Genomic DNA, 24,858 nt, shown 5'->3' on the forward strand with positions numbered 1-24,858 from the left:
GGTCACGAGTGTTATAATGAACTTTAAGTATTTGAATTTTCTCCCTCTTACTGTAACAGGCTGAAGTTTACCTGTTAAATATTTACAGTGATAGGCACGCCCACTAAAGCACAGGTGTTGAACCTTCAGCCTCTGGTTGCCCGATACGGTCCATGAGACAATTCACAAATACAAAAAAGGAATAACTTTTTTTTAAAATAATAATTTAATAGTAGACTAACACATTCTTCAGAAGGAGAATTTGTGAAGGAGTACCTTGTTGCTACTGCGGAACTGCCAGCACCAGACAAAGTAAAATTATTCCAAACTGTCACCTTCTCCGGAGATGAAGGAAAAACTGACATTGAAACTCAGTGATACGAAGTGTCTGTGTGATTTGGCCTTCCTGGTGGACATTACCAAGATCCTCTCAGAGCTGAACCTCAAGCTCCAGCCAGCTTCTCAGCTCTCTGCTTTCAAACTGAAGTGAATTTAAAGCTGTGGCAAGTGCAACTGAAAAGAGGAAATATTGTGCATTTTCCTGCTCTGCAGCTCTTTCAGCCATTTGGTGAGAGGTTTCAGGACATGAAGTAAACAAAAGGAAATGAACATATTTGCTACACCATTTAATGTGGAACCAGCTGATGTGTTTGACAACCTACAACATGAAATCACTGAGCTGCAAAGCAACAACCTACTGCTGAGAGCAGCTCTCTTCAAAACTGACTATTGCAAAGGTGCCATTCTGCTCAAGACTGACTGACCCAAACCTGGAAAACCAGCTGTGAGCATAATTAATTATGACCTGGGGTGCTGCCGGGGGGCAAGGGGGCCAAGGTCACCCTTATACAATTTCTGTCCACAACCCCCTCCCCTCATCGCATACGTATAATAAATTCTCAGGTGCTGCCCAGTGACCCCTTCCCCCGGAGTGTACCACCCATATGAAAAGTTTCTGGGGATGCCACTGAGTTGGGTCCTTGAAGGGTGTTGAAATTGAAATGGCCCTTAATTGGAAAAAGTTCCACCAGTCCTTCACTAAAGCAAGTGAAAACATAGATATTGTATTCTAACTCTTAAACAAGAATTGTTCCAACAGGTGAACTGAGACAAAATATGAGCTTTAGTCCACTTCAACCAAAACCATTTGGCTCAGTGATGGTTAACAGAAGAGAAGAAGTAAATATGTTATTCTTAAGAGGAGGAAATCTTTGGCATCTGCTGGTGCTTCAAATGGCTCTATCTTCCTTATGGATGGCTCTCAGTTTGGCAGCATATATCAGACAAGTATGAATGTCTTTCCTTATAAGAGCTTGATAACATGCAAGAAAGTGTTCCTGTGCTGAAAAGTTGCAGCTGAGTACTGTGCAAACAATACCAGCTTGCGCTCGCCATAAGAGATTGACGACTCTGTCTTCCTGTATGCATCCATTATTGCCTTTCTGTCACCAGCAGTCTGAAGAGTTCTTGAAGAGAGAATTGTTTCCCTTTGCCTGTGGTCACTGAGTAAACCCGATAAGTTCGCTCTATCTCCATTTTCCCATGGGAAGAGCAGTTTGGCAACCAGACAGTTAAATGACATTGGAGTGAAATAGCATCAACCCATTTGTCTCCCTTCTGCAGGAAAACGAGATTCAGAGAAGATCTTCGAGCAAAGTCCTCCAATCGATGAAGATGATCAGTGACAGGCTTATTTGGTCTGGTTTGTTTTGATGTCTGCCACTCTGCATCTGACTGTGCATAGTGTCCAAATGTTTTGTAAGCATGTGGTGAGTGTGAGAGTCTTTGAAACATCAGCCTCCAACTGTTCAGCATTTATTTTGACAGATGTGACATCAGGCGCCCTGGTGCCTAGCCAGTGAGTGACAGCAATCACCAGATTGCTCCTTTTAGCTGATTTTGAGTTTACAAGTTTAATGTGTTTGTGCTTTGATAAACTGCATTAAGGATAACATTTTGCTTTAAATGCATTTATGTATTTACATCTCTTTGTTTTCGTTTGTTCTCTTCTTTACAGATGGGCTCTCCAGTAGCAGAAATAAGGACAGTTGAAGGTAATTCAGACTTCCCTGGACATAAGACATCATACCAGATGGGCTCTGTGGTCTGATAACAAGTTCATGTTAGGGCATGTGGAGTCTTTTTGTTTTCTGTGATGGATGGGTGTGTCAGCCTACCTGAAAGAGGATTGTTTCTGTATTTTCTAACTCCACAGAAGAAAGACAATGAAGACATTACTGGGCTCGACAGAGAAAAAGGGTTTTGGCTTCGGTGTATTGTATAAGATTAGAGGTGTAATGACATTGCACTGGACATCAGTGCTTGTTCCTCTGTCCACCTCATTCTCTACCCCAAGTTAATTTATCAGACAAAGCGTGGATGTCAGGCAAATGGTGGGGGATCTGTGTCTGTGCTTATAACCAAACCACATGGTTGTCTTGGTGTATTTGATTTAAAAGTTTGCCTTCTTTTGTTCTTCTGTAAATGCAGTTTTGCAAAGTAACCAAGCCATTAACTTAAGTACTGCACTTAAAGTTTCTATATATTGGATTTTGAACAATAATGTAGCAGCAAACAACTACTTCCGATGTAAAGATATAACGTTGCTGTTTCCAGATTCTGACACTTTTATGTCAACAATCTGTGAAAATTTCACTCTTACGAATATAAATGATTGTGTAATGTTTTGTCTAAATTTAACGGTGTGAAAGTAATGTTTAACTTCATACCTTTCTAACCGAATGGCATTTTAAACATTTATCTTAGCTTTGACTGTATCAGTCAGCAAAAAGACGCTACCAATGATTTAGCCGTGTGCTAATTGTTTCCAGACCCAAGCTCTGGTACCCCGGTACGTTGAGGGATCTGCGCAGTATCTTAGCTGTTCCTAGGACTTCTCTTCTGGACAGACTTTCTTCCTGGTATATGTCTATCACTACTGCCTTCTTCTGTTGTTTGGCTACCAGCACGATGCCTGGTTGGCCGACAACCACCATCTTGTCAGTCCGGATCTGGAAGTCCCACAAGATCTTGGCGCGGCCATTCTCGGCAGAAAAAAAACTGTCTGGGAAAAAAAAAGTAGTCGGCAAGTTAAAAATAAAGAATTGGAATTTTTCTTTCTTTCTTTCTTTCTTTCTTTCCTTTTTTTTGTTACCAATTAATTGTTTTTACCTTGGTGACAACTTTTTTGTTCACACAGTCAACATTTCTGCATCCCTCCAACTCGACTACATATCATGTTACAAGTGATCCTATATTTTCATTGGCTACACAATGCAGTGTAAAACTACTTCTTTCCCTTGAATTGGTCATTCTGTCATTTTCTCTTTACTTTTTTTAGTGAGTTTTACTAAGTCATACCTTGCTTGTCATTATAACTATATCAGTTCCACTTGTTTATCCGGAAATTTCCTGTATCTTGTTTTCAAAACCTGCTACATAAATAACGCAGAAGGAGTCGCTTACTCTTCCTTGTAGGGCCTGTTCTCCATGATGTCAGCCTGACCTGGCCCCACTGCAACTTGTCTTCTCAAAGACGCCCCTCCAGCGCTTTTCAGCCCCAGGGCAAGAACTTGTTTTTTATTTTGTCTTGTCACACTATCCATTTCACAATCCATCAGATTTATTTTGTGACCCATTGGAGGGTCCCAACCCCAAGGTTACAAACCACTGGACAAAACTAACTGGCTGTATCTAAAGTCGGTAACCTACTGTGGCTCTGTCTCAACCAGCTGCAACTGTAAAATGTTTTTTAATCATTGATATATCAACATTAATAATCTAATAATTAGGGATGAGCGAGTACACCACTATCTGTATCTGTATCTGTATCTGTTCAACCATCTAAATTATCTGTATCCGTATCTGTACTCAGAGTGGGCGGGGCCTAACCGAAATGGGTGGGGCTTAAATCGGTACATTACTTTAAGTCTGAAATTGATATACAATAAAAATATTAATATAGGCTACTTTGTGTGTTCAGCTATATGTGTGTATGTGTGTAAGTGGTCTGTAAGACTGTTTATTTTTTAATGATCTGTGTGAACTTGGTGATTCATGCAAACATCCAGTGATGGCAAACAGGGAAATAATATGTCAGCCTTGTTCACTGTATTCTTCTCAAAAGCACCGCGTTCAGTATGAGCAAAGTTTTCCAACTGACTTTATATCACCAGCCAAACTAAGAGCAAGCAGACGGTAAAAAAAAAAAAAAAAACCTGACTGGAGTGGAGGCAGTGACCGACGCAACACGAGCCGTTTTCAGCTCTGTCTTGTCAAATTCACCGCGTACGTTACAAAACCAGTTTCCCCAAGTAACTTTACATATCATACAAACTGAAACAGAGGCGAGCTGAAGAAAAGGAGTAGAGAGCAACGTGAGCTAGAGGTAAGCCAAGCACAGAGAGACCAGTCACTGTCTGTGAGTGCGTGCAACAGCGGGGCATAATGAATGAATGCTCGCTCAGTGACGGCGTAGGGTGTACGCCGTACCTACGGCGTCGCCGCGACGCCGAAGCGTAAACCAAGCTTTAACTCTGGCTGCAGAGACGTGTCTGTGTAGGGAGGGGCGGGCGCTGTGTGTGACTGGCCAATAACAGAGCGTGAAGACATTCAGTTACCCAATGAGCATTTTCCTTCAGCACTAGCACGGATATTGACGAGTTTTACTCGTATCATGCTCGTACTCAACCCTTCTAATAATGTCATATTAATATAATCAGATTTTTGATGCTACTAAGTACATTTTACTACTTCTACACTGTAAATGGGCATAAGCTTTGCTGTACAACAAGTCTTGGCGCTCATTGAGATTGTTACATTGTCACATCCACTTCGGCTCTATACTGCTAAATCATACAGACAGAAGACATGGAAAACCCAAATAAATAAATGCAGAAACAGCAAAAGTAAATGCTTACACACACGAAGTGTATGATAAAATTAAGCTATTAATATCTATCATGTGTGACATGTATAAAAATGCCAAGCACAGTCAGTTGACCTTGGATCAAGATTTACATCTACGGGAAACACAAGTTAAAACAGCGGTGTCAGGTGATTGACAAAGGCAGGAGACAGGTGGAATGACAAGGTCTGTTGTTGAAGAATCAGCGTGACAGGTGTTACAATGACACAGTGACACTGGTCAACAGAAATAGGGGGAAACACGAGATGTGTGACGTCTTATCCATCACCATTATGTTGACAAGGATAAATACATATGTGGGTACACCAAGAGAACAATACAGACCTGAATGCTTGAACATGACAGTTGGGGCTCCAGTGGTTCCGTTGGAGGCATGTTATCGGCATGAAGCATTGTTTGTCTCGTTCCATCAATGTTTATTTCACAGACCATGAAAAACTGACAGTATGAGAAATATATCAAACATACTTGATTAAGATGTGCACAATGACAGCTTCATTGTTTCAGTTGTTTTACCACTTCTGCATTATTGAATTGTTGGATGTGAAAATTTTGGGCCAGTGATTCTGATGGTTCCCATTCTGCAGGATCACAGGAGAGGTGTTCTGAACAAGTATGCAGTACCACGGGTAAATGCCAAATCCTGCTTATCATTCTTGCCTATCAGACTAGCATCTCTAATGTACTGGTCAGAAGTCTTGACATCTACGCGATGCCACAGTCCCTCTTCCTCCAGGATCTTGAACTCTCTCTCCACAACACCAGTGAAGCCTTGAGGATCAGTTCTGTGTTGAGCCTTTGTGACACAAATCAAGCCACCTGGAAGAAAAGGCAAAAAGCCATTGAAGTCTCTGTTTTGGTGAGCGTTGCAACACCTGTGGCAATTTGACGATCAAGTCAAGTTTTCTTAGTACAAATCCCAGGGATTCTTTTGAAATTAACTTGAAGACAGGAACACACATAAAAAGAAAGTGAGTGTGCACAAGTACGGCAACACAAAGCCTGATTGGACCTGCTGCTGGTTACCTGGTTTAGTGACTTGGCACAACTCCCTCAAAACGCTGAACGGTACAAGATTAGGTTGCAGAGCACCGACCATGGCCACCACATCAACTGTACCTGAACCATGAGAGGATGAGGAGGGAGGGAGGGATAATACAGAGAGAAAAGAAAAGAGTAGAGAAGAAGAAAGACAACAGCAATGGTGGAGGAGGAATGGAGTGAAAATATATCAAAAAGAAAATAGAAGAGAGCTGTTGAGTTTCCACACAAGGCCATGATCAGAGTTGGACATTTTTTTAAACTACTACTATTACAAAGATATTATTTACCTTTTATCATAAAATTCAATTAATATGACTGTATAAATGTGTAAATATTTTACCAGCTTGCAGAGGCAGCGGTGCAGCTCCAAGTTTGACCGGTTTAAGCTCCTCATAGAGACCAGTTTTAGCTGCTTCGTCCAGCATTCCTTGACTGTAATCAATCCCAACAAAGTGTCTGAAGCCCATTTCATACATCTATGTACAGCAGAGGAACACACAAACAAGCCTGTCATTTTGTTAGCACTCAGTTATTCAGTCTGACGTTTTTTTGTATTTAAAGGAACAAAAACAAAAAATAATCACTCATTTCTGCAGTTTTCTGCAGGAAATTGGAAGTTAATAAGTAATCAACCATTACTAAAACACAAAAACTTGTGATCCGTAAGACTTCAGTCCTGGCTGATTTGTTGACAACCATGGTTACCGTGGTAACAGCAAGTGCACTTTAATACAAAAGCAAAGCTTCTTTGCCAGAAATAAAACAGGAGAACAAGTGAAGCATCTGTTTACAATGCAAACAACTTGTTGTGATAAAGAAATCAGTCAAAAATAATTCATCACAATCTGATGTGCTGCACACAGAGCGAGTAGTTTTCCACACAACAGGGCAAAGTAAAGCTGGTTACATTGCTGAGGAGTTGGAGGTTGCTGGGTGAAAGGGAAGGTTAACATATTCATTACTGGACGAGGTCCTTAACGCTGGTGTATGACCTGACATTTGGAATTTTTGCTCTGACATTACAGTCTCTGTGTATTGATGATTATCAGTTGTGGACTCATTGAAAGAATAGTAGCAGAGTTTTACATCTGCAGACTCACCAATTTAGGTAGCTGTCCAGGCCCACATGCGACATCCAAAACCAGGGCTGCCTCTCGATTCCCACTGAAGTTGGAGGAAATCAAAGCTGCAGCCAGATTTGGTCCTTGGTAGTCCAACATGTTGCAATCCTGTTGAAGACACAATGTTCAACATAAGACATCTAAACCATTCAATCAATACCAACCCATCATATGCTTTGGTCAGCAGTTATGTCAAGTATTTGCTTCATTTACAATTTGTCATAAGACTGTGGAGAAGAAGGGGAATTAGAGAGAGAGAGCAAATGTGTTTTTGTATGCTTGTGAGAGAGGTCCACTGTGGAGTGGGCAAGATGTGACATGCATCCTATTGCCACAGGGCAAGTTAGCTGATATTTGAAATGTAAGCATATTTTATAGTTTGTTGGCATGTGGCCATAGTATAGGGGGACTAGCTCCACTAGTCCAATATTATGCACACAGTATAGATGCAATGTCTTCCCTGCTCTCCCACAAAATGTTGTTGACACTTTTCTTCCCTACACTCAAGACTCAAGACAACTTTATTGTCAACCCATCCATATACAAGTAGACAGTAGGGAAGAAATTGTGTTTTTGTGTGGGCCAGTGGTACCACATTTAACATTTGAACAGCAGATACAAGGCAGGCAACATAAGGTGCAAAAGGACAACATGAGGTCCCAAGACAGAGCAAAACAAGTGCAAAAACAAGAAAACTGTGAGGATGAATGTGAGCAAGCCTCACTGCTTTATTTGAACCGTCCCTAACTAATGTCCAAAACTAATGCCAAAAGAAGATTGTAAATGTTAACAAACAAAACAAACACTTCTAGATAACTTTTGAAATTTAACTGACCTTTTCATAGTCTTCTGCCCATTTGTCATAGAATGCAGTCAACTTCTCCTGCTCACATTCTCTGCGAGACTTCAGTACCTTCCCCACATCTTGAATAGTTCTGGTTGACAGCGACATATTGAGACTTCAACTTCAAACCTGGCAAACAGAAAAGACACAGTGTACCTCTGATCTTGTAATGACACTGCACTCAAAATTTGTTGGCATCAAGCTATCATCCCTTGAAGACTTGACAGGTGGCTAAAAAAGGTTTGGAAGGTTTCAGTGGACATTTGGTAAGATAAGACTTTAATCGTTACAGCCAGCAAGTATTACAAAGAACAAGCACAGTGGCATAAAGAGGTCAAAATAAAAAAGTACACAGGATACAGAAGAAAAAAAAAACTATGTATATGAACATATACATACATAAAATATATATATAAAAATCCTACTGCCATAAAAAAGTACTGTTGCTAATACTCTTATGATAAAAACTAATGACATTTAGTGTATTACACTTGAGAACTTGATAGTTTTTTCTTCCCTGAAAAGTGTTCCCCATGCAATCTGATGTGACCGACTGGATGAAAGTTGATCTCTATCAAAAAAATAAACTACAAAATAGGGTTGGGCGGTAATAAGGTATCCCACAGTATCTAAAAATAGCAAATACATGCTAAAAATGAACCTGGGCAGTTTTACAGATGTTTTAACACAGGTATGTCCAGGCGCTCATTTGGGCGTTATCTCGTTCAAGCATACAGAGAAAACCTCCTCTGTTGAAAACACTTTTCCAGCCTTTTTTCTGCTTGCTATTGTTCTTAGCTCTCACAAAAGCATGAAGTGCAAAAAAAACAGTAAAATAACACCTCGGCTGCTCAGCAGAGCCGTCTGTCAGCGCTCTGCTCATTCATGTGTAAGTTAGTTTCAGCAGTCAAAATGTGGGGAAGGTTTGATGGTATCAAAATTTGGATGCCGCCCAACTCTACGACCAAACTGTTAAGAAGCTTCTTGTCTAATGTCTATCAGTACAAAAGGGTTATTACATGTATAGCACAGCCCTCCTACACACAATGTTTGCGTACAAATATGTACAGTAAGACCATATTGCAAATACAACCACTCACCTGTGACTGAGTGGATGAAAACAGGTGTTACTCGTCAAATGAGTAAATGAAGAAGAGGATGAAGTCATGGCCAAGAGCACTACTTATACTGCTGCTGCTGAAACTGGATACCATATAGGCCCTCCTCCAACACCGCCTGCAGGTAGCTGCTATCATTAAAATGAAGTAGTGCAAGTAAGATAATTGGAGGAGAAAAGACCTAACATTTTGACAATCATGCTGATCAGACTGTTTTGACTTCTTTGCATCATTAAAAGTGCATTATTTTGAACTATAGGTGTATTTAATGAATACTCAACAGTACACCTATGTTACTCAACAAAACATTGCAAACAAATTTGCAACAAATGTCCTCTTTATTTTGAGGATGGCCTAACTCTTCACATTTTCTTTAGTACAGCAGTCTATTTTTTAGTGACATTACCTTAGGACTGGTTTTCAGATCATCCAGCTCGAGGAATATCTTTAGAAACACTTTAAAAGTATTTTTCAGTTGTTGTGGGTAGCTGAGGTTGAGTGCATATATCAGCCGCCGTAGCAAGGCACAGGCTCTGGGAATATCCACCTCTGTTAGGACCTCTGTTCCCTCTAGGACGATCTTTGCACAGGCTGGATCAGATGTTATGCCAACTCGCATTGTGACAATCTTCATCAGTTCGTCTGTACCATCCCCATCACCATCCTGGTAGGTCAGCATTAAAATAGATGTTTTAAGGGTTTGTAGAGGGCTGGAAAATGCCACATATAGTATTTACTAAAGCTTTCTACTAAAACATTTCACATTTGTCAGTATGGTGCTATGGCAACATTGTGTGTCCACTGGTGGAAAGTAGCTTCCCTGCCCTGTTTTGCTCACATGCAGCTCTGTAAAAAACACACTGGAGCAGGCTAACATCTCTGTGGATCCTCAAGTACTGTAAAATGTGATTTGGGAGGCTCGACTACTCCTCAATGCCTCACAAATATCCTCGCAAATTTTGCAAATGAAAAGAACAGTGATGTTATTTTGAAAAAATTGTTAGATATGTTTCTATGGTAACTACTTACTACTACTTATCATATCATTAGATTATTATTACTCATGCATTAATGGAAAAGCAGGATTTTACTGTTGTAGTTGGACTCATTTTGATCTATTTTGTATCAGACTGCAACTAATGATCATTGCCATTATTTTCTCCATTAGTCGACTGATTGTTTGATTTGTAAAAATTCTGAAAATAGTGAGAATTGCCATCACAATTTCCCAGAGCCCAAAGGAAGACCATCACAGTGCTTACTTTGTCCAACCAACAGAACAAACCTCAAAATTATTAAAAATGAACTTAATTCAAAGGAAAAGTAGCCAATCCTCACAGTTGTGAAACTGGATCCATGACATATTTTTGGATGAAAAATGACAAATGAATGATCAAAACAGGTTACAATTAATTTTCTGCTGACTAATTGATCATTTAATCAACTAATTGAATGCAAAAACAGAAATATTGTGTAGTGTGATCCAATAGACTACAGGACATCTAGGAGGGAGAGTTGGGGGCAGAAAATGCCATAAAATATGAAGCAACATGCAAAGATATAAATCAAAAGGCAGGAGAGAGGCACAATATTGCGCATGTCATCATACCAACTGCCCAGACAGACTCAAAAGATCTCTGAGGCTGAGGTAACAAAGCTTATTGGCTGGGGAAGAAAAACAGATTTCTGTTTCTGAAGTGGCTTGTGGATATTGCCACACCATCTGCTAAATGGTTTCTGGATATTGACGTCCACATCTGTGAATAGACAGAGAATCAAATGAAAACTTTGCTGGCGCGTAAGAATGTCTGTGCATGGAAACTTGTGCAAGAATGGACTTAAACTTGATCTGAGGAACCAGATGAACCAGATGTGGGGAGAGGTAACCAGCTGAACAACTTCTTCAACAGGTTTGCCCACCCCAACTCATTCCCACCTCAGAGTACTGCACCCCCCTCCCCACCCTCTGCTCTCCCTCTGGACACCAGCACAGAGGAGGCTTCATCTCCAGGCAGAGGAGCCGCTTCAGTGCTGCTGTCACTGACGCTGCTCCTCTGACGTCCCCCCCCCCCCCCCGACGCCATGCTGCTCTTCAACTCCACTCGGGGGGTGGGGAAACATTAAACATTTATGTCAACATTCCTCAGTGTTCTCAATGGAAACTGTACAACACTCTGTTCAACTTGCACCTTAACTTGTATTCTGTTTGCACTGGACATTTAAGCTCTGGACATCTTATTTAAACTCATGTAAACACTGGACATTTAAACTTGTATTCTGTTTCACTGAACACTTTTACTTTTAATTCTGTTTGCACTGGACATTTTTACTTTTAACTTTTAATTCTGTGCTTTTCGATTATTTATTGCATGCCTTTTACTTAAAAATTTGAGGAATATGCCGGAACTTGTGAATTTCCCTTGGGGATGAATAAAGTATCTATCTATCTATCTATCTATCTATCTATCTATCTATCTATCGGTTAGTTTCACATATTAAGCAGGGATTTGACAAGTCAGGGAGTCCATGGGCAGATAAGGCCTGTCACACCTGATATTAAATGTACATTTGAGACCCAACACTTTGTTGGTTTAACATTTGTGTTTTCAGTATAACAGCACAGTAAACCCTGGACGAGACTCAGGAGAGCGCAGGTGATGGCTATGTGTGAAGGCAGCATGGAAGACACTCTGCTGACATCATGGGCTCTGTTCTCGTCCCCGCCGCTGGCGGAGCACAGGGTGCGCACCCCGCGCAGTGGTATTTTGGTGCAGCGCAGGTGGGCGCGCAGTGCACTTGGTATTTTGGTAAACGCGAATGTAACGTTAATTTGTTGAATGAACGATTGTGAGAATTTAACAATTGACAGTATCTTAACCTCACGGACCAACTCTTATTCAAAACCGCTTAAGCATGCCTACTTTGTCAGCGACGCTCCTGTAGATGTCTGCTCCGGACTGACACGAAGCGGCTCCGCGTTACCGTCCGTAGCTCTGATCTGCGCTGCGGTCTGCCGGACGAATCAAGCAAACCACGGTTGAGAGCCGGTGTTGGACAGGGATATCTTGTGAGCTGAGGATCTTCGGTGTCGGCTACAGACGAGGAACGGCTTCTGATGGTTATTTAACCCGGACCAGCGGGTCAGCAGCAGGCTACAGGTTTTAGGTTGAATCGGTGACCGTGTGGCAAGACTTTAGATTGGTAATAATAAAAATTGGTCAAAAATGTCTTCAAAATTTTTATTACGTTACTAGAATTTTAACACAAAAACAAAACAAGTCATGCGGCTTAACATGGCGAGCAAAAACTAAAGTTTCATGAGGATAAAAACTAGAAAAATACGTTTTCTGAGTAAAGAAGTAATACGGACGAATGAAGACGAATTAAGACAAAGACAAAGAGAAGACTGAAGACTAACAAAGGACAAAAACTACCGAACAAACTTAACTACAACTCAACTAAACTGAGTGTCCACTACATGTGTAGGGAGGGGCGGGCGCTGTGTGTGACTGGCCAATAACAGAGCGTGAAGACATTCAGTTACCCAATGAGGATTTTCCTTCAGCACGAGCACGGATATTGACGAGTTTTACTCGTATCATGCTCGTACTCAACGCTTCTAATAATGTCACATTAATATAATCAGATTTTTGATGCTACTAAGTACATTTTACTACTTCTTCACTGTAAATGGGCATAAGCTTTGCTGTACAACAAGTCTTGGCGCTCATTGAGATTGTTACATTGTCACATCCACTTTGGCTCTATACTGCTAAATCATACAGACAGGAGACATGGAAAACCCAAATAAATAAATGCAGAAACAGCAAACATAAATGCTTACACACACATGAAGTGTATGATGATACAATGACACAGTGACACTGGTCAACAGAAATGGGGGGAAACACGAGATGTGTGACGTCTTATCAATCACCATTTTGTTGACAAGGATAAATGCATATGTGGGTACACCAAGAGAACAATACAGACCTGAATGCTTGAACATGACAGTTGGGGCTCCAGTGGTTCCGTTGGAGGCATGTTACCGGCATGAAGCATCGTTTGTCTTGTTCCATCAATGTTTATTTCACAGACCATGAAAAACTGACAGTATGAGAAATATATCAAACATACTTGATTAAGATGTGCACAGTGACAGCTTCATTGTTTCAGTTGTTTTACCACTTCTGCATTATTGAATTGTTGGATGTGAAAATTTTGGGCCAGTGATTCTGATGGTTCCCATTCTGCAGGATCACAGGAGAGGTGTTCTGAACAAGTATGCAGTACCACGGGTAAATGCCAAATCCTGCTTATCATTCTTGCCTATCAGACTACCATCTCTAATGTACTGGTCAGAAGTCTTGACATCTACGCGATGCCACAGTCCCTCATCCTCCAGGATCTTGAACTCTCTCTCCACAGCACCAGTGAAGCCTTGAGGATCAGTTCTGTGTTGAGCCTTTGTGACACAAATCAAGCCACCTGGAAGAAAAGGCAAAAAGCCATTGAAGTCTCTGTTTTGGTGAGCGTTGCAACACCTGTGGCAATTTGACGATCAAGTCAAGTTTTCTTAGTACAAATCCCAGGGATTCTTTTGAAATTAGCTTGAAGACAGGAACACACATAAAAAGAAAGTGAGTGTGCACAAGTACGGCAACACAAAGCCTGATTGGACCTGCTGCTGGTTACCTGGTTTAGTGACTTGGCACAACTCCCTCAAAACGCTGAACGGTACAAGATCAGGTTGCAGAGCACCGACCATGGCCACCACATCAACTGTACCTGAACCATGAGAGGATGAGGAGGGAGGGAGGGATAATACAGAGAGAAAAGAAAAGAGTAGAGAAGAAGAAAGACAACAGCAATGGTGGAGGAGGAATGGAGTGAAAATATATCAAAAAGAAAATAGAAGAGAGCTGTTGAGTTTCCACACAAGGCCATGATCAGAGTTGGACATTTTTTTAAACTACTACTATTACAAAGATATTATTTACCTTTTATCATAAATTCAATTAATATGACTGTATAAATGTGTAAATATTTTACCAGCTTGCACAGGCAGCGGTGCAGCTCCAAGTTTGACCGGTTTAAGCTCCTCATAGAGACCAGTTTTAGCTGCTTCGTCCAGCATTCCTTGACTGTAATCAATCCCAACAAAGTGTCTGAAGCCCATTTCATACATCTATGTACAGCAGAGGAACACACAAACAAGCCTGTCATTTTGTTAGCCCTCAGTTATTCAGTCTGACGTTTTTTTGTATTTAAAGAAACAAAAACAAAAAATAATCACTCATTTCTGCAGTTTTCTGCAGGAAATTGGAAGTTAATAAGTAATCAACCATTACTAAAGCACAAAAACTTGTGATCCTTAAGACTTCAGTCCTGGCTGATTTGTTGACAACCATGGTTACCGTGGTAACAGCAAGTGCACTTTAATACAAAAGCAAAGCTTCTTCGCCAGAAATAAAACAGGAGAACAAGTGAAGCATCTGTTTACAATGCAAACAACTTGTTGTGATAAAGAAATCAGTCAAAAATAATTCATCACAATCTGATGTGCTGCACACAGAGCGAGTAGTTTTCCACACAACAGGGCAAAGTAAAGCTGGTTACGTTGCTGAGGAGTTGGAGGTTGCTGGGTGAAAGGGAAGGTTAACATATTCATTACTGGACGAGGTCCTTAACGCTGGTGTATGACCTGACATTTGGAATTTTTGCTCTGACATTACAGTCTCTGTGTATTGATGATTATCAGTTGTGGACTCATTGAAAGAATAGTAGCAGAGTTTTACATCTGCAGACTCACCAATTTAGGTAGCTGTCCAGGCCCGCATGCGACATCCAAAACCAGGGCTGCCTCTCGATTCCCACTGAAGTTGGAGGAAATCAAAGCTGCAGCCAGATTTGGTCCTTGGTAGTCCAACATGTTGCAATCCTGTTGAAGACACAATGTTCAACATAAGACATCTAAACCATTCAATCAATACCAACCCATCATATGCTTTGGTCAGCAGTTATGTGAAGTATTTGCTTCATTTACAATTTGTCATAAGACTGTGGAGAAGAAGGGGAATTAGAGAGAGAGAGCAACTGTGTTTTTGTATGCTTGTGAGAGAGGTCCACTGTGAAGTGGGCAAGATGTGACATGCATCTTATTGCCACAGGGCAAGTTAGCTGATATTTGAAATGTAAGCATATTTTATAGTTTGTTGGCATGTGGCCATAGTATAGGGGGACTAGCTCCACTAGTCCAATATTATGCACACAGTATAGATGCAATGTCTTCCCTGCTCTCCCACAAAATGTTGTTGACACTTTTCTTCCCTACACTCAAGACTCAAGACAACTTTATTGTCAACCCATCCATATACAAGTAGACAGTAGGGAAGAAATTGTGTTTTTGTGTGGGCCAGTGGTACCACATTTAACATTTGAACAGCAGATACAAGGCAGGCAACATAAGGTGCAAAAGGACAACATGAGGTCCCAAGACAAAGCAAAACAAGTGCAAAAACAAGAAAACTGTGAGGATGGATGTGAGCAAGCCTCACTGCTTTATTTGAACCGTCCCTAACTAATGTCCAAAACTGCCAAAAGAAGATTGTAAATGTTAACAAACAAAACAAACACTTCTAGATAACTTTTGAAATTTAACTGACCTTTTCATAGTCTTCTGCCCATTTGTCAAAGAATGCAGTCAACTTCTCCTGCTCACATTCTCTGCGAGACGTCAGTACATTTCCCACATCTTGAATAGTTCTGGTTGACAGCGACATATTGAGACTTCAACTTCAAACCTGGCAAATAGAAAAGACACAGTGTACCCCTGATCTTGTAATGACACTGCACTCAAAATTTGTTGGCATCAAGCTATCATCCCTTGAAGACTTGACAGGTGGCTAAAAAAGGTTTGGAAGGTTTCAGTGGACATTTGGTAAGATAAGACTTTAATCGTTACAGCCAGCAAGTATTACAAAGAACAAGCACAGTGGCATAAAGTGGTCAAAATAAAAAAGTACACAGGATACAGAAGAAAAAAAAAACTATGTATATGAACATATACATACATAAAATATATATATAAAAATCCTACTGCCATAAAAAAGTACTGTTGCTAATACTCTTATGATAAAAACTAATGACATTTAGTGTATTACACTTGAGAACTTGATAGTTTTTTCTTCCCTGAAAAGTGTTCCCCATGCAATCTGATGTGACCGACTGGATGAAAGTTGATCTCTATCAAAAAAGTAAACTACAAAATAGGGTTGGGCGGTAATAAGGTATCCCACAGTATCTAAAAATAGCAAATACATGCTAAAAATGAACCTGGGCAGTTTTACAGATGTTTTAACACAGGTATGTCCAGGCGCTCATTTGGGCGTTATCTCGTTCAAGCATACAGAGAAAACCTCCTCTGTTGAAAACACTTTTCCAGCCTTTTTTCTGCTTGCTATTGTTCTTAGCTCTCACAAAAGGATGAAGTGCAAAAAAAACAGTAAAATAACACCTCGGCTGCTCAGCAGAGCCGTCTGTCAGCGCTCTGCTCATTCATGTGTAAGTTAGTTTCAGCAGTCAAAATGTGGGGAAGGTTTGATGGTATCAAAATTTGGATGCCGCCCAACTCTACGACCAAACTGTTAAGAAGCTTCTTGTCTAATGTCTATCAGTACAAAAGGGTTATTACATGTATAGCACAGCCCTCCTACACACAATGTTTGCGTACAAATATGTACAGTAAGACCATATTGCAAATACAACCACTCACCTGTGACTGAGTGGATGAAAACAGGTGTTACTCGTCAAATGAGTAAATGAAGAAGAGGATGAAGTCATGGCCAAGAGCACTACTTATACTGCTGCTGCTGAAACTGGATACCATATAGGCCCTCCTCCAACACCGCCTGCAGGTAGCTGCTATCATTAAAATGAAGTAGTGCAAGTAAGATAATTGGAGGAGAAAAGACCTAACATTTTGACAGTCATGCTGATCAGACTGTTTTGACTTCTTTGCATCATTAAAAGTGCATTATTTTGAACTATAGGTGTATTTAATGAATACTCAACAGTACACCTATGTTACTCAACAAAACATTGCAAACAAATTTGCAACAAATGTCCTCTTTATTTTGAGGATGGCCTAACTCTTCACATTTTCTTTAGTACAGCAGTCTATTTTTTAGTGACATTACCTTAGGACTGGTTTTCAGATCATCCAGCTCGAGGAATATCTTTAGAAACACTTTAAAAGTATTTTTCAGTTGTTGTGGGTAGCTGAGGTTGAGTGCATATATCAGCCGCCGTAGCAAGGCACAGGCTCTGGGAATATCCACCTCTGTTAGGACCTCTGTTCCCTCTAGGACGATCTTTGCACAGGCTGGATCAGATGTTATGCCAACTCGCATTGTGACAATCTTCATCAGTTCGTCTGTACCATCCCCATCACCATCCTGGTAGGTCAGCATTAAAATAGATGTTTTAAGGGTTTGTAGAGGGCTGGAAAATGCCACATATAGTATTTACTAAAGCTTTCTACTAAAACATTTCACATTTGTCAGTATGGTGCTATGGCAACATTGTGTGTCCACTGGTGGAAAGTAGCTTCCCTGCCCTGTTTTGCTCACACGCAGCTCTGTAAAAAACACACTGGAGCAGGCTAACATCTCTGTGGATCCTCAAGTACTGTAAAATGTGATTTGGGAGGCTCGACTACTCCTCAATGCCTCACAAATATCCTCGCAAATTTTGCAAATGAAAAGAACAGTGATGTTATTTTGAAAAAATTGTTAGATATGTTTCTATGGTAACTACTTACTACTACTTATCATATCATTAGATTATTATTACTCATGCATTAATGGAAAAGCAGGATTTTACTGTTGTAGTTGGACTCATTTTGATCTATTTTGTATCAGACTGCAACTAATGATCATTGCCATTATTTTCTCCATTAGTCGACTGATTGTTTGATTTGTAAAAATTCTGAAAATAGTGAGAATTGCCATCACAATTTCCCAGAGCCCAAAGGAAGACCATCACAGTGCTTACTTTGTCCAACCAACAGAACAAACCTCAAAATGATTAAAAATGAACTTAATTCAAAGGAAAAGTAGCCAATCCTCACAGTTGTGAAACTGGATCCATGACATATTTTTGGATGAAAAATGACAAATGAATGATCAAAACAGGTTACAATTAATTTTCTGCTGACTAATTGATCATTTAATCAACTAATTGAATGCAAAAACAGAAATATTGTGTAGTGTGATCCAATAGACTACAGGACATCTAGGAGGGAGAGTTGGGGGCAGAAAATGCCATAAAATATGAAGCAACATGCAAAGATATAAATCAAAAGGCAGGAGAGAGGCACAATATTGCGCATGTCATCATACCAACTGCCCAGACAGGCTCAAAAGATCTCTGAGGCTGAGGTACAAAGCTTATTGGCTGGGGAAGAGAAACAGATTTCTGTTTCTGAAGTGGCTTGTGGATATTGCCACACCATCTGCTAAATGGTTTCTGGATATTGACGTCCACATCTGTGAATAGACAGAGAATCACATGAAAACTTTGCTGGCGCGTAAGAATGTCTGTGCATGGAAACTTGTGCAAGAATGGAATTAAACCTGATCTGAGGAACCAGATGTGGGGAGAGGTAACCAGCTGAACAACTTCTTCAACAGGTTTGCCCACCCCAACTCATTCCCACCTCAGAGTACTGCACCCCCCTCCCCACCCTCTGCTCTCCCTCTGGACACCAGCACAGAGGAGGCTTCATCTCCAGGCAGAGGAGCAGCGTCAGTGCTGCTGTCACTGACGCTGCTCCTCTGACGTCCCCCCCCCCCCCCCACGCCATGCTGCTCTTCAACTCCACTCGGGGGGTGGGGAAACGTTAAACATTTATGTCAACATTCCTCAGTGTTCTCAATGGAAACTGTACAACACTCTGTTCAACTTGCACCTTAACTTGTATTCTGTTTGCACTGGACATTTAAGCTCTGGACATCTTATTTAAACTCATGTAAACACTGGACATTTAAACTTGTATTCTGTTTCACTGAACACTTTTACTTTTAATTCTGTTTGCACTGGACATTTTTACTTTTAACTTTTAATTCTGTGCTTTTCGATTATTTATTGCATGCCTTTTACTTAAAAATTTGAGGAATATGCCGGAACTTGTGAATTTCCCTTGGGGATGAATAAAGTATCTATCTATCTATCTATCTATCTATCTATCTATCTATCTATCTATCTATCGGTTAGTTTCACATATTAAGCAGGGATTTGACAAGTCAGGGAGTCCATGGGCAGATAAGGCCTGTCACACCTGATATTAAATGTACATTTGAGACCCAACACTTTGTTGGTTTAACATTTGTGTTTTCAGTATAACAGCACAGTAAACCCTGGACGAGACTCAGGAGAGCGCAGGTGATGGCTATGTGTGAAGGCAGCATGGAAGACACTCTGCTGACATCATGGGCTCTGTTCTCGTCCCCGCCGCTGGCGGAGCACAGGGTGCGCACCCCGCGCAGTGGTATTTTGGTGCAGCGCAGGTGGGCGCGCAGTGCACTTGGTATTTTGGTAAACGCGAATGTAACGTTAATTTGTTGAATGAACGATTGTGAGAATTTAACAATTGACAGTATCTTAACCTCACGGACCAACTCTTATTCAAAACCGCTTAAGCATGCCTACTTTGTCAGCGACGCTCCTGTAGATGTCTGCTCCGGACTGACACGAAGCGGCTCCGCGTTACCGTCCGTAGCTCTGATCTGCGCTGCGGTCTGCCGGACGAATCAAGCAAACCACGGTTGAGAGCCGGTGTTGGACAGGGATATCTTGTGAGCTGAGGATCTTCGGTGTCGGCTACAGACGAGGAACGGCTTCTGATGGTTATTTAACCCGGACCAGCGGGTCAGCAGCAGGCTACAGGTTTTAGGTTGAATCGGTGACCGTGTGGCAAGACTTTAGATTGGTAATAATAAAAATTGGTCAAAAATGTCTTCAAAATTTTTATTACGTTACTAGAATTTTAACACAAAAACAAAACAAGTCATGCGGCTTAACATGGCGAGCAAAAACTAAAGTTTCATGAGGATAAAAACTAGAAAAATACGTTTTCTGAGTAAAGAAGTAATACGGACGAATGAAGACGAATTAAGACAAAGACAAAAAGAAGACTGAAGACTAACAAAAGACAAAAACTACCGAACAAACTTAACTACAACTCAACTAAACTGAGTGTCCACTACATGTGTAGGGAGGGGCGGGCGCTGTGTGTGACTGGCCAATAACAGAGCGTGAAGACATTCAGTTACCCAATGAGGATTTTCCTTCAGCACGAGCACGGATATTGACGAGTTTTACTCGTATCATGCTCGTACTCAACGCTTCTAATAATGTCATATTAATATAATCAGATTTTTGATGCTACTAAGTACATTTTACTACTTCTTCACTGTAAATGGGCATAAGCTTTGCTGTACAACAAGTCTTGGCGCTCATTGAGATTGTTACATTGTCACATCCACTTTGGCTCAATACTGCTAAATCATACAGACAGGAGACATGGAAAACCCAAATAAATAAATGCAGAAACAGCAAAAGTAAATGCTTACACACACGAAGTGTATGATGATACAATGACACAGTGACACTGGTCAACAGAAATAGGGGGAAACACGAGATGTGTGACGTCTTATCCATCACCATTTTGTTGACAAGGATAAATGCGTATGTGGGTACACCAAGAGAACAATACAGACCTGAATGCTTGAACATGACAGTTGGGGCTCCAGTGGTTCCGTTGGAGGCATGTTATCGGCATGAAGCATTGTTTGTCTCGTTCCATCAATGTTTATTTCACAGACCATGAAAAACTGACAGTATGAGAAATATATCAAACATACTTGATTAAGATGTGCACAATGACAGCTTCATTGTTTCAGTTGTTTTACCACTTCTGCATTATTGAATTGTTGGATGTGAAAATTTTGGGCCAGTGATTCTGATGGTTCCCATTCTGCAGGATCACAGGAGAGGTGTTCTGAACAAGTATGCAGTACCACGGGTAAATGCCAAATCCTGCTTATCATTCTTGCCTATCAGACTACCATCTCTAATGTACTGGTCAGAAGTCCTGACATCTACGCGATGCCACAGTCCCTCATCCTCCAGGATCTTGAACTCTCTCTCCACAACACCAGTGAAGCCTTGAGGATCAGTTCTGTGTTGAGCCTTTGTGACACAAATCAAGCCACCTGGAAGAAAAGGCAAAAAGCCATTGAAGTCTCTGTTTTGGTGAGCGTTGCAACACCTGTGGCAATTTGACGATCAAGTCAAGTTTTCTTAGTACAAATCCCAGGGATTCTTTTGAAATTAACTTGAAGACAGGAACACACATAAAAAGAAAGTGAGTGTGCACAAGTACGGCAACACAAAGCCTGATTGGACCTGCTGCTGGTTACCTGGTTTAGTGACTTGGCACAACTCCCTCAAAACGCTGAACGGTACAAGATCAGGTTGCAGAGCACCGACCATGGCCACCACATCAACTGTACCTGAACCATGAGAGAATGAGGAGGGAGGGAGGGATAATACAGAGAGAAAAGAAAAGAGTAGAGAAGAAGAAAGACAACAGCAATGGTGGAGGAGGAATGGAGTGAAAATATATCAAAAAGAAAATAGAAGAGAGCTGTTGAGTTTCCACACAAGGCCATGATCAGAGTTGGACATTTTTTAAACTACTACTATTACAAAGATATTATTTACCTTTTATCATAAATTCAATTAATATGACTGTATAAATGTGTAAATATTTTACCAGCTTGCACAGGCAGCGGTGCAGCTCCAAGTTTGACCGGTTTAAGCTCCTCATAGAGACCAGTTTTAGCTGCTTCGTCCAGCATTCCTTGACTGTAATCAATCCCAACAAAGTGTCTGAAGCCCATTTCATACATCTATGTACAGCAGAGGAACACACAAACAAGCCTGTCATTTTGTTAGCACTCAGTTATTCAGTCTGACGTTTTTTTGTATTTAAAGAAACAAAAACAAAAAATAATCACTCATTTCTGCAGTTTTCTGCAGGAAATTGGAAGTTAATAAGTAATCAATCATTACTAAAGCACAAAAACTTGTGATCCTTAAGACTTCAGTCCTGGCTGATTTGTTGACAACCATGGTTACCGTGGTAACAACAAGTGCACTTTAATACAAAAGCAAAGCTTCTTTGCCAGAAATAAAACAGGAGAACAAGTGAAGCATCTGTTTACAATGCAAACAACTTGTTGTGATAAAGAAATCAGTCAAAAATAATTCATCACAATCTGATGTGCTGCACACAGAGCGAGTAGTTTTCCACACAACAGGGCAAAGTAAAGCTGGTTACATTGCTGAGGAGTTGGAGGTTGCTGGGTGAAAGGGAAGGTTAACATATTCATTACTGGACGAGGTCCTTAACGCTGGTGTATGACCTGACATTTGGAATTTTTGCTCTGACATTACAGTCTCTGTGTATTGATGATTATCAGTTGTGGACTCATTGAAAGAATAGTAGCAGAGTTTTACATCTGCAGACTCACCAATTTAGGTAGCTGTCCAGGCCCGCATGCGACATCCAAAACCAGGGCTGCCTCTCGATTCCCACTGAAGTTGGAGGAAATCAAAGCTGCAGCCAGATTTGGTCCTTGGTAGTCCAACATGTTGCAATCCTGTTGAAGACACAATGTTCAACATAAGACATCTAAACCATTCAATCAATACCAACCCATCATATGCTTTGGTCAGCAGTTATGTGAAGTATTTGCTTCATTTACAATTTGTCATAAGACTGTGGAGAAGAAGGGGAATTAGAGAGAGAGAGCAACTGTGTTTTTGTATGCTTGTGAGAGAGGTCCACTGTGAAGTGGGCAAGATGTGACATGCATCTTATTGCCACAGGGCAAGTTAGCTGATATTTGAAATGTAAGCATATTTTATAGTTTGTTGGCATGTGGCCATAGTATAGGGGGACTAGCTCCACTAGTCCAATATTATGCACACAGTATAGATGCAATGTCTTCCCTGCTCTCCCACAAAATGTTGTTGACACTTTTCTTCCCTACACTCAAGACTCAAGACAACTTTATTGTCAACCCATCCGTATACAAGTAGACAGTAGGGAAGAAATTGTGTTTTTGTGTGGGCCAGTGGTACCACATTTAACATTTGAACAGCAGATACAAGGCAGGCAACATAAGGTGCAAAAGGACAACATGAGGTCCCAAGACAAAGCAAAACAAGTGCAAAAACAAGAAAACTGTGAGGATGGATGTGAGCAAGCCTCACTGCTTTATTTGAACCGTCCCTAACTAATGTCCAAAACTGCCAAAAGAAGATTGTAAATGTTAACAAACAAAACAAACACTTCTAGATAACTTTTGAAATTTAACTGACCTTTTCATAGTCTTCTGCCCATTTGTCAAAGAATGCAGTCAACTTCTCCTGCTCACATTCTCTGCGAGACGTCAGTACATTTCCCACATCTTGAATAGTTCTGGTTGACAGCGACATATTGAGACTTCAACTTCAAACCTGGCAAACAGAAAAGACACAGTGTACCCCTGATCTTGTAATGACACTGCACTCAAAATTTGTTGGCATCAAGCTATCATCCCTTGAAGACTTAACAGGTGGCTAAAAAAGGTTTGGAAGGTTTCAGTGGACATTTGGTAAGATAAGACTTTAATCGTTACAGCCAGCAAGCATTACAAAGAACAAGCACAGTGGCATAAAGAGATCAAAATAAAAAAGTACACAGGGTACAGAAGAAAAAAAAAAACTATGTATATGAACATATGCATACATAAAATATATATCTAAAAATCCTACTGCCATAAAAAAGTGCTGTTGCTAATACTCTTATGATAAAAACTAATGACATTTAGTGTATTACACTTGAGAACTTGATAGTTTTTTCTTCCCTGAAAAGTGTTCCCCATGCAATCTGATGTGACCGACTGGATGAAAGTTGATCTCTATCAAAAAAGTAAACTACAAAATAGGGTTGGGCGGTAATAAGGTATCCCACAGTATCTAAAAATAGCAAATACATGCTAAAAATGAACCTGGGCAGTTTTACAGATGTTTTAACACAGGTATGTCCAGGCGCTCATTTGGGCGTTATCTCGTTCAAGCATACAGAGAAAACCTCCTCTGTTGAAAACACTTTTCCAGCCTTTTTTCTGCTTGCTATTGTTCTTAGCTCTCACAAAAGGATGAAGTGCAAAAAAAACCAGTAAAATAACACCTCGGCTGCTCAGCAGAGCCGTCTGTCAGCGCTCTGCTCATTCATGTGTAAGTTAGTTTCAGCAGTCAAAATGTGGGGAAGGTTTGATGGTATCGAAATTTGGATGCCGCCCAACTCTACGACCAAACTGTTAAGAAGCTTCTTGTCTAATGTCTATCAGTACAAAAGGGTTATTACATGTATAGCACAGCCCTCCTACACACAATGTTTGCATACAAATATGTACAGTAAGACCATATTGCAAATACAACCACTCACCTGTGACTGAGTGGACGAAAACAGGTGTTACTCGTCAAATCAGTAAATGAAGAAGAGGATGAAGTCATGGCCAGGAGCACTACTTATACTGCTGCTGCTGAAACTGGATACCATATAGGCCCTCCTCCAACACCGCCTGCAGGTAGCTGCTATCATTAAAATGAAGTAGTGCAAGTAAGATAATTGGAGGAGAAAAGACCTAACATTTTGACAGTCATGCTGATCAGACTGTTTTGACTTCTTTGCATCATTAAAAGTGCATT

At 40.6% G+C, this 24,858-nt stretch overlaps 3 protein-coding genes across 3 annotated transcripts; all 3 read right to left on the reverse strand.

Annotated features, from left to right (window-relative positions):
• Nucleotides 1-2,774: 2,774 nt before the first annotated feature.
• LOC143317981 (methyltransferase-like protein 27) lies at nucleotides 2,775-8,023 on the reverse strand. Its single transcript, XM_076725819.1, has 6 exons — nucleotides 7,907-8,023; nucleotides 7,051-7,179; nucleotides 6,291-6,426; nucleotides 5,933-6,025; nucleotides 5,531-5,725; nucleotides 2,775-3,043 (listed from the first exon to the last, which is right to left on the reverse strand). Exons 1-6 carry the CDS (start codon nucleotides 8,021-8,023, stop codon nucleotides 2,775-2,777), a joined length of 939 nt encoding a protein of 312 aa, XP_076581934.1.
• Nucleotides 8,024-8,038: 15 nt separating this feature from the next.
• LOC143317982 (methyltransferase-like protein 27) lies at nucleotides 8,039-15,815 on the reverse strand. The gene is made up of 8 exons (XM_076725820.1): nucleotides 15,699-15,815; nucleotides 14,846-14,974; nucleotides 14,086-14,221; nucleotides 13,729-13,821; nucleotides 13,375-13,521; nucleotides 13,219-13,283; nucleotides 9,440-9,697; nucleotides 8,039-8,044 (listed from the first exon to the last, which is right to left on the reverse strand). Exons 1-8 carry the CDS (start codon nucleotides 15,813-15,815, stop codon nucleotides 8,039-8,041), a joined length of 951 nt encoding a protein of 316 aa, XP_076581935.1.
• Nucleotides 15,816-21,078: 5,263 nt separating this feature from the next.
• Nucleotides 21,079-23,601, reverse strand: LOC143317983 (methyltransferase-like protein 27). The gene is made up of 5 exons (XM_076725821.1): nucleotides 23,485-23,601; nucleotides 22,632-22,760; nucleotides 21,872-22,007; nucleotides 21,516-21,608; nucleotides 21,079-21,308 (listed from the first exon to the last, which is right to left on the reverse strand). Exons 1-5 carry the CDS (start codon nucleotides 23,599-23,601, stop codon nucleotides 21,079-21,081), a joined length of 705 nt encoding a protein of 234 aa, XP_076581936.1.
• Nucleotides 23,602-24,858: the final 1,257 nt, after the last annotated feature.

Source organism: Chaetodon auriga, chromosome 3 (genome assembly GCF_051107435.1).
Source record: "Chaetodon auriga isolate fChaAug3 chromosome 3, fChaAug3.hap1, whole genome shotgun sequence".
NCBI lineage: Eukaryota > Metazoa > Chordata > Actinopteri > Chaetodontiformes > Chaetodontidae > Chaetodon > Chaetodon auriga.

Excerpts from the sequence above, each read along its gene's own strand:
- LOC143317981 (XM_076725819.1), bottom strand. The coding sequence starts at position 8,023 with ATGTCGCTGTCAACCAGAACTATTCAAGATGTGGGGAAGGTACTGAAG. Across the intron at positions 6,026-6,290 it reads ACCGCTGCCTCTGCAAGCTG|GTACAGTTGATGTGGTGGCC; the intron begins GTAAAATATTTA and ends CTCATGGTTCAG. Across the intron at positions 5,726-5,932 it reads GTGCCAAGTCACTAAACCAG|GTGGCTTGATTTGTGTCACA; the intron begins GTAACCAGCAGC and ends CTTTTCTTCCAG.
- LOC143317982 (XM_076725820.1), bottom strand. The coding sequence starts at position 15,815 with ATGTCGCTGTCAACCAGAACTATTCAAGATGTGGGAAATGTACTGACG. Across the intron at positions 13,522-13,728 it reads GTGCCAAGTCACTAAACCAG|GTGGCTTGATTTGTGTCACA; the intron begins GTAACCAGCAGC and ends CTTTTCTTCCAG. Across the intron at positions 13,284-13,374 it reads TGACCAGTACATTAGAGATG|AATGGGAACCATCAGAATCA; the intron begins GTAGTCTGATAG and ends GTGATCCTGCAG.
- LOC143317983 (XM_076725821.1), bottom strand. The coding sequence starts at position 23,601 with ATGTCGCTGTCAACCAGAACTATTCAAGATGTGGGAAATGTACTGACG. Across the intron at positions 22,008-22,631 it reads CTGGACAGCTACCTAAATTG|ATGTATGAAATGGGCTTCAG; the intron begins GTGAGTCTGCAG and ends TGCTGTACATAG. Across the intron at positions 21,609-21,871 it reads ACCGCTGCCTGTGCAAGCTG|GTACAGTTGATGTGGTGGCC; the intron begins GTAAAATATTTA and ends CTCATGGTTCAG.